At 37.9% G+C, this 10,129-nt stretch overlaps 1 protein-coding gene across 1 annotated transcript; it reads left to right on the top strand.

Annotated features, from left to right (window-relative positions):
- Window positions 1-617: 617 nt before the first annotated feature.
- LOC123514541 (elongator complex protein 6-like) lies at window positions 618-9,306 on the top strand. Its single transcript, XM_045272464.1, has 2 exons — window positions 618-1,011; window positions 6,913-9,306. Exon 2 carries the CDS (start codon window positions 6,913-6,915, stop codon window positions 7,708-7,710), a length of 798 nt encoding a protein of 265 aa, XP_045128399.1. The 5' UTR covers window positions 618-1,011; the 3' UTR covers window positions 7,711-9,306.
- Window positions 9,307-10,129: the final 823 nt, after the last annotated feature.

Below are 10,129 nucleotides of genomic sequence, written 5' to 3'. Positions count from 1 at the left end.
TTGATATCCTGCCTATAATGGGGTGATCAGGCCTGTATGCAATACTCTTAATCTATCTCCTGATCTAAAGCGGGTGGGCTTTGAGATAGGAGGTACGGTCAGGTACCCCCCAAAAAGTATCCCCTTTAGCCCATAAACTCCCGTGAAAAGCCCACATGGTATAAAACACACTAATCCATCTCGTCCAACTCTTTTTCTCCCATGTTGTGTTCGTATTTCCTGCCGCATATGTTGCACTTTCCAACCCGGAATCATAGTATTTTTTTTTTTCCTTTTTTTTTTATGGAGCTGGCGCAACAGCGGAGTGTGACTTCTCCTGCCTTACTCATATGTGAGTGAACAACTCGAACGACAGTCAGAAGCTAGAGAAATGATGAAATCTTAACCAATGGCAATATAGAACCATGAGCTTGTAAGAACATTTTGGTATTATTGTACTCTTACACCAACAGCAACATGGCTTTTGTTACCCTTCTCATCTTATAGAGCTTTTTATTCTGAGTAATTTGAAGTTTTGAAGCCATGGTCTACCCGTCACAAATTGTCTAAAACGTGGATTTTTTTTTTTTTTATCACTTTTGAGGCAAAGCGAGCAACGCCCGTCTATGTGATGGAGCTGTTGGTGTAACTGTATAAATATACCAACATATCAATATATACAGTCATCGCCTACAACACTGAAGCTTGAACAATGAACAGACATCAAGAGCACCAGCTACCGTTATAAAGGCAGAAGCTCCTCACGTCACTGTCCATAATCAGCTGATGAGATCCATGACCCGCGGCCCATAAGTTTACAACTGTGCCTTCCTCAAGTTCCTTTGAAAAACTGTTACGCTTGTGATACGCTCACAGGTGAAGTCTCCGCCAGCAGGGGTCACAAAGGCTCAGCGCCGCCACACAACATCAAGACAAAGGCCAAGACACCGAAACCGAAAAGACACGCCAGATTAACCGAGAAAAGTGTGAAGAAGAATCCCGTTAGGACATCACAGGAGCAGCAATAACAAGGCAAGTGTCCCGCGTTGAGACAGATTTATAAAGTAGTTCTTCCTTGCACTGATGATTTTACTTTTTTCGCTAATTTTCGTGTCAAATGTGGAGTTTTCTTGTCCTGTCCTGTTCAACTTGAAAATTTCAGGTTTAGGAGAGAAATAGAAGAAACTGGGTTTCAGACTGAGTGGTTGGTGAATGGAACGGACTCAGTGGTCATGTAGTTAGGGCTGAGTCAATAGGGAGCTTTAAAAGAAGATTAGATAAATTTATGGATTGGGATGATAGATGGAATTAGGTAGCTTTAATCATACAGGGACTGCCACGTGTAGGCCTGGCGGCCTCTTGCAGCTTCACTCTTTTCCTGTTTTCTTATGTTGACCCGCCATACCTGTGATCCACAGCCAGGTAGGGTCAGATTTTTTTTTTTTTTTCTAAAGTAACAATGAGACTGAAATAAAAATAAATTTAAAAAAATCCAGAAAAGTAAAATTATCTACAAAACAAACCAAATAACAACCAAGCCTAACCTAGTAACATGCATACCTTATTCATTTTTACTGTTGCTAGAGTCATTAGCAGGAGGCGAGCTGCGAGGGAACTATGGCTGGCAGAAGCCATGATTTCTTACAAATTTCAATGAGGACAGCTTAATTGATTATACCACGTTGAGTAGGAGCACATCTCACACAGAGCTTGGCCATTTTATAAGTACAGGGTGTTTGGAAAGTCACTGTGCACTTACATATTTATTAACATACATGTTTCAATATAGAACACAGGAGGTAAATATGAATGACAATTATAAATTATGTTGAAAGTGACCCCCCTTAGCATCAATACAGGCTTGGACACTTCTTATTTTGTTTCTAAGCACCGCTATCAGTTGCTCGCTTGAAATAGACTGAATGAATGCTGTTATTGTTGCTTGCAAGTCATCCAGCGTGCGCGGACGATCTCGATACACTGCAGATTTTGCTGCTCCCCATAGATAAAAGTCTGGTGGATTCAGATCTGGTGAAGGGGGGGCCACACGTCTTTCGAAATAATGCGGTCTCCAAAGAATTCCCTTAATAAATGCATAGATCTGCCAGATGTGTGGGCAGTAGCACCATCCTGTTGAAACCATTAGTAATTGATTTCATCACTTGTCATCTGACCGATGAAGGCATGAAGAATATCCGAACAATAGCGCTCGCTGTTTATTGTGTTCATAAAGAAAATAGGGCCAACAATTCTAAAATTATTAGAAAAGTGCACAGTGACTTTCCGAACACCCTGTATATAAGTGATATTTTCAGCAATGTCTTAATATAGGGTCCCTCTTGCTCTCCTCGTTTCTCATCTCTCCTGTCGCTGCTCTTTCACGGAGGTGATTTGACATCACATACATGAAGCCACGCTATTGGTCAGATAACAAATAGAGGAATAGGAGGAAAAGGGAATAAAAATATGACAATGAATAAGAGTATAAAAGGAAATGGGAATGAAAATGTGGTAACGAATATGGGAATAGGAGGAAATGGTAATAAAACAGCAAATAGAAGGGATAATAAAGGAAGAAAGTACTTTACATCACAAGATGGCCTTAGGTTTTTTTTTTCCTACATTCATACAAGTAACTTTTACTTCCCGAGACAGAAGATAGCTTTGTGTGTGTGTGTGTGCGTGCGTGCGTGCGTGCATGCGCACATGCATGCATGCTGTTTTATTACCATTTCCTTCTATTCATATATTTGTTACCACATTCTCATTCCCATTTACTCCTATTCCCTTACTCGTTATCATTTTCATTACCATTTCAACTAGGGATCAACCGATTAACAGCTGGGCCAATTATCGGCACCGATATTAAGCATTTTGACGCATATCGGCATCTGCCTTTTTTTAAAGTTTGACTGCCGATAAGAGATAAATTTAAAACTGGGTTATTTTGGCTCTGATGCAGCTGCGCTTCTCTGTCTGCTGTCACTACTCTGTCTCCAGCATTGTCCCACCCACAGCACTATCTAATTGGTTACAAGCCAGGATTCCAGCTAGGCCCAGAATTACAGGAGCCAGAAATGTAGCAAATGGCATTTTAAAGGAGCCATTTCTAAAAATTTGTAGCCAACCAAATTGTAGCCTAGTGCATTTTCCAAGAGCCAATTTGTTGATGTTGGAGGTATCATGTGCATAGCTCGCTTCCATGATGTCATGGCCAGGATTTGTGCGGCACATAAATTATGAGGTCGTGCAATGGTGAAGAGATCGTCAGAGAGAAGGAATGTGGGGATAACAGGCGGTGTGGGGTCCTTGCTGTTCACTGCAGATCGATCTGAGGAGGATTATATCAATTACTTTGCCACACAGATCTTTTTAAAAGGTAGGCGCCAATTTTTTTTCGCCGTATGGGTGTTACTAGGCGCCAACTGAATTTTTTTTTCGCAATTGGCGACATTGGCGAACGGTATCTGGAACTCTGCAACCAGAGCCACAGTAACAGCCAATCAACAGTGAAAGCTGAGCATGCACAGTGCTTACACACACAGTGGAGATACACACACAGTGGAGAACAAGGAATATACAAGGAGGAAGTTGTGGTGAGGGTTAAAGTTTGGAGGACAGCGGCGGTGCTGCCAACTGTTGGTGGTGAGCAATTTCATAGAAACGTTTTCAGGAGTTACTTATGAAGATTTTTTTTTTTTTTTTTTTTTTTTTTTTTTTAATTTATACCATGTGGGCTTTTCACGGGAATTTATGGGCTAAAGGGGGTACTTTTTTGGGGTACCTCCTATCTCAAAGCCCACCCGCTAGGAAACCATTGCCCCGAGTAAGGAAGCCCAACCTACACTCGGACCGTGGACAGGATTCGAACCCGTGCGCTTGGAGACCTCGCGGACCCCAAAGCACGCATGGTTCCACTGTACCACGGCGGTCCATTCTTTCTCCCCCACCCCCATCTCCTATTCTCTCCCTCTATTCTCTCATGTTAATAAACTTAAATGGCAAATAAAACCTGTTTATATATATATATATATATATATATATATATATATATATATATATATATATATATATATATATATATATACACATTCATATACATATACATATACATATATATATCTATACAGGTAACTCTCGATTTACGCGATAGATGTGTTCCAAGAGGCATCGCGTATATCAAAATTCGCCTAAAACAAACATGTAATTCTCATAAGAAACAATAAATAATAGGGGGGATGCGAGATGTGGTTAAAAAAATTTTGTACAAAATACTCTATTTATTTGGCTTAATTAACATGTTTTTATTATTTACCATTCTAGATACTAGAAGTGTATTTAAAGTAAAGAGAAAAGCAAGAAATAATAAGAGAAAGCAAAAAATAATAAAAGAAAACAACAAAACAAAGAATATGTAAACAAAACACTCGCTGCGTCACTGCCTTCACCACTCACACCACAGTCAGTCACCATCTTCCTCTGAACTTTACCACTTTATCAAAAATCCACTTATCAAAAATAACCCCACATGCAGAAGAAAATGAAGGACATTTTGGGGCCATCTTGGTGAATTATAGGCAGATTGAAGAGATTCCGTGTGTGCTCAGTGCTGGCAGACTGCAAATGAGGCACGAGAAGAGCGGGAGCTGGATCCAAGATTCTTTAACAACATCAGAGCAACCTCCTGCCGCGAAATGGCATCCATGAATGCTTGGAGGGACGGTGACGAGGTTGCTATCAGGTTGCTCTTAGGTTGCTGGGAACACCACCTCTTGAGGTGGTGTTACTGTCTTATAAATGCATTTATGTTCGCAAAACAACATTTCTATTAGTTTTTTACAAGCCTTGCCCCCAAGAAAGGATTATTTTGTAATGCATAAAGTGAAATCTTATATGAAATACCAAAAAATAAAGCAGAGATGAGATCGCCCACAGACGAGGCAGAGACTCGCGGCGACTTGGCCGCTTCTTCTTCTTCTTGTGACCCTTTTAGCTTGCGTGTTGCTTTCACCACGATATTTATGTTTCCACTCCTCTATTGCCTGCTACAATGGATATCATATCTTAGTATTCATTTATGCTTATGCCATGAGGATAACCAACTCCGTCACTGCCAATCTCCGCCTCATCTGTGGGCGATCTCATCTCTGCTTTATTTTTTGGTATTCCATGTAAGATTTCACTTTATGCATTACAAAACAATTCTTTCTTGGAGGTAAGGTTTGTAAAAAGCTAATAGAAATGTTGTTTTGTGAACAAAAATGCATATATAAGACAGTAACCTGAGAGCAACCTGATAGCAACCTCGTTACCGTCCCTCCAAGCATTCATGGATGCCATTTCATGGCAGGAGGTTGCTCTGATGTTGTTAAAGTTTCTTGGATGCAGCTCCTGGCGGCCAATGAGCACTTTTAGGTGGGCTACCAACCTCCACCCGCCAACAGCAACGAATCTTTGTGGATGCTATTTTACGAAGGTTGGTATGTGAGCAGAAGGTTGCTATGGAGGTTGTCTGTACCAACATAGACAACAACCTGCTTCTTGGATCCGGCCCCGGAGCTCCCACTTTTGGCCAGCTGCGGAACTCTCTGGCGCGCAGTTTGAAATTGCGTCTGGCGATCAGTTTGAAAATGCGGTTGGACCAAATCGCGTATAAGCAAACCGATCGCGCAAATTAAATTAATTATAATATTTTTTCGGTCGCGTAAATCAAACACGCGTAAATCAAGAGATCGAGAATTACCTGTGTGTATATATATATATATATATATATATATATATATATATATATATATATATATATATATATATATATATATATATATATATATATATATATATATATGCTGCAAATGAATATCAGCTCCAAATATTGGTTATTGGCCTCCTTGACTACTAATAATCAGTATCGGTATCGGCCCTGAAAAAAAACATCGGTCGATCTCTAATTTCCACCTATTCCCTTTCTTTCTATATGCCGTTCTGTTATGATTTCTTCCTATTTTCTTATTCATTATTTCTTGTTTTATTCCCATTTCCTCCATTTATTATTTCTTTATCTCCCTCATTTCCTTGTTGACCATATATATGACATTAAATCACCTGTGAAGGGGGAGCCAGGAAACAAAGAGAGCAAGAGGGACCCAGATATTAGAACATTGCCAATATTTCAAGCCTCCTCGTAGGCTGATGTTTGTGCATGCATGGCATGAGAAGTGATCACATATGATTGTGTATCAGATGATAAATGAAAGATAATTGAACCATTCTAAATTAGAGTTAAAGAAGATGAATGAGTGGCAGTAGTGTTGACTGAAAAGATGCAAGCTGAACAAGTTCACTATCAGAGCCTGCCCATGTGGTGGACCAAAGGATAACAGAAAAGTTCCTACATTGAAAATTATTAGCATGCCACAGAAAGACCACAGAAGAAATATGCTGTGCAAAATTTTTAATTATTATGAAAATGAGAAAAAAAAAAATAGTCAAGGAACTATTTATAGACTCCAATAATACCACCAAAATTAGACCAGATTTAGACATTCATGAAAAAGTGTAAGAATGGAACATTCTGTTTTGAAAATGAGTGAAATTTCTAGTCTAACCAAACTTTACCCAACCTAACCAGATTGCTCACTGTGGAAATGAAAGGTTCAAAATCATGGTTATGAAGAAAGAGATACCTTCACTGGCGGCCTGTTAACGAAAATTATGTACATATTTATCACTTGGGATAGATTTCTTATGGAAATGTTAGTATACTGTTGTCCTGAAAACTTACCATTTATCTGGAAAGGTCCTGTAAGTTTGAATTTGTGTCTCATGAGTTTCCAAGGATATGAAATCTTACTTTGTAGTTTTAGTATTTTGATAAGTTACTACTTACAAATAAGTGGCACATTGCAAGTAACTCTGTATTGTTTGTGTTTTCAGATGTTTGAGGCAGTGAAGAATATTTTGGGCGATTTAGAAGTTGACAGTAGTGGGTTTCTTCTTGTGTCTGGAACAGCCACAACCTCACCTAGCCCTCTGGTGACCCATCTTATGACCACAAGTCTGGCCTCTAACCAGAAAGTGTGTCTTGTTCTTCTACATAATACTTTTGGGCACTACTGCAACATTGGTAGTAAATTGGGTTTTAATTTGAAGCAGCATCAAGAGCAAGGTAGTTTGAAAGTTATTGAAGGATTGAAGCTTTTTTGTGAGATTTTTACAACAGATGCTTCTGATATTGATAGTCATCCCTTTAGTTTTATTCAAAGAACTTATGAAAACCAGTTATGTAGTATCTATCACCTCATAAAGAAAAATGTACTGCCATGGAAAGAAGTAGGTGAAAAGGTTCAAATTATTGTTGAGAATGTTACTTCTTTCCTAAGTCTTGGAGTCAAAACTGAAGAGATTGTTCTTTTTGGTCATTACTGTAGGAACCTTGTAAAAAATTCCTCAAGCACAACCTCAGGTTCCTTGGTGATGGTTACAACAGCTGATAAGGATGATGATGCAGCCACACAGGTCACAAATTCTCTGATGCATTTGGCTTCAGCTCATATTTCTCTCAGAGGACTACAGACTGGTTCAGCAAGGGAGGTTCATGGAGACTTGAGACTTAAATGGTTTGAGAGCAGGACCCCCACCCAGTGTTTGCCCACTGCCTTACATATGCAATACAAAATGGAGGAGAGAAATATGAAGTTATTTGCCCCTGGAATGTCTGCAAATGTCTTATGAAATTGTCTGTATGGAAATTTTCAGGAAAACCATGATGGATACATCCTGGATTAAGCCCAAGAATAGAGATACTGTTTAGGAAATTTAGTTACAATATAGTTTTTACATTCATATGACATGCATAATTCTTATTCAGTTTTACTTTGAAATCCTATTTATTAAACTTCACTGTGTATTGTTTATATCTATATTTATTTATTTACTTATTTGTTTTATGCATGATTATTTGTTTATTATTTTATGCATGTAAGGTGCAGTAGTAAAGCATGCAGGTACAGAAGAAAGTGTTGAGTAGTACAAAGCCCTCAAGGCCAATGTTTTTGAATAATTGATTTAGCATGTTGCTGGATGAAGGGTGTGCCAAGGCACTAAGTGAGATTAAGAAATCGAAGCCACACCAAGGTGAATTTCCATTTACACATAAAGAAAAGTTAAATGAATGGTTAAGGAATATTACCCAGAGATTGAAATGAATCATCACTTCCAGTGATCTGGAATGGAGCATAAAGTTTCCTTTAGAAATGCATGAAGATATCCTTTTCCCATTCTCTGCTGTTCTAAGGCAGAAATTATGGAAGAGACCATAGTCACTGTGCAGTGTGCATGCCCAAGACCATCTTTGATAGATGGCTGAATTAGCATTGTCTGCCACCATCCCGCTCCCCTCAAACTCAGGAGTGTTTGTATGAAAGGAATCTGAGGCAGTTATTAGGCAAGAATTGTCCTGGTCTCTGAAAGTAACACTGTCCTCATGTTAATCCTGTCTTACACATTCTCAAATTGATTTTGCTTTACAGTTTCTTAAGGTCCATGAATAGAGCATAAACTTTCTTCTCATTTCTCTGCTGCATCTGTTACTCTCCTAAGTGCTTACTGCTCTACACTATTCCTTTTCTATGTTGAATTTTACACTTTCAAATAATATTTGATGATAAATATTTTCAGCCACACCCACATCCCTCCATAATCTCTTGATATTCACTTGTACAGCTCTTACCCTTGCAGACTGGGATAATAATGGCCATTATCATGTTTTGTACACTTCCTTCTTCACATTATTCCATCCATAACTCCATTTGCAGTCCTCCCCTTAACACATTTTTCTCTCCCACCTGTTGGTGTACCCTCCTCTCACCAAAACATGCCTTTCAGAAATTTTCTCACCTTCTCATTAAACTCTATAAATTCCTGATCCACCATCAATCCACAACTTTTCACTTTTAGTATAACACCCATTTTTTCCTTGCATTCCTTCCTATTTTCATTACCTCCTGTCGAATAATACATTCTTTTTTAGTTTCAAAAATCCCTTCAACATTTACAGGTTTTCATATTCCCTCATTCATCATGCAACTCTCCTTATTATTATCACTCATTTACCCCTATAACTTTTTACCTTAATTATCCTTCTCTGTTTATTTCCTTTATATAACTTATGTTTTTCCTTTAGTTTTATTTATTTGTAGTATCTAACAACAATCCCTCAAATACTTTATCTTTTACAACTCTTGTATCCACCACTTCTATGTTGATCATCTGGTCAGTCTTCTTTATATGGCTACTTTTGCAGTGGGATTATAAACAAATTAAAATGTTTGTTTGGTTTATTCATCCTCCAAAAATAAGGCATCAGACATCATCAATAAGCAAAACTACCCTGTGTATGTATATAATATATATATATATATATATATATATATATATATATATATATATATATATATATATATATATATATATATATATATATATATATATATATATTATTTTTTTTTTTTTTTTTACATGTATTGGCCATAAGCAAAGAAATGTCACTTCCTTAAGTGGTCGTTAATGTGTACCTAAAGTATCTTCCCATATTGTAATGCACTCGACTAATGCCCATTACCACCACTCGGTAGGTATTATAGCACCTCATGTTAAGTAATGAAGCTAACTTTTATGTCATGTGTGTACACACACACACACACACACACACACACACACACACACACACACACACACACACACACACACACACATGAGTGTAAAGCCCAGGCCCTGTAAAACTACAACTAGGTAAATACACACACACACACACAAACCTAACCTAACCTAACCTAACCTAACACACACACACACACTTATACATGTATTATACAACAAAGAATAGTTATTATTTTGTTAATTTCTGAAAAATATGAATTTCATGCAGTTTTCAAAATTATACTCCCACTAACATTCATGAAATATTTTAATACAGTCTGACATACTAACTGACTTTTTTCTGAAATAAAGTCCATTCTCATCTTGCAAATGTTAGGTTTTTTCATAAAGGCAGGGTACAGTGCAGGTTTTCTTAGTTGAAAGTTTATTTTATGCAATTGCCTGTATATGTGATATTGGATATTGCAGTGCTCCACTTGCACTTGAGTACAAT

This window comes from Portunus trituberculatus, chromosome 38, assembly GCF_017591435.1.
Source record: "Portunus trituberculatus isolate SZX2019 chromosome 38, ASM1759143v1, whole genome shotgun sequence".
Lineage (NCBI taxonomy): Eukaryota > Metazoa > Arthropoda > Malacostraca > Decapoda > Portunidae > Portunus > Portunus trituberculatus.
Note: the sequence above shows the minus strand (reverse complement) of the source record. Positions and strands in the feature narration are given on the sequence as shown.

Excerpts from the sequence above, each read along its gene's own strand:
- LOC123514541 (XM_045272464.1), top strand. The coding sequence starts at position 6,913 with ATGTTTGAGGCAGTGAAGAATATTTTGGGCGATTTAGAAGTTGACAGT.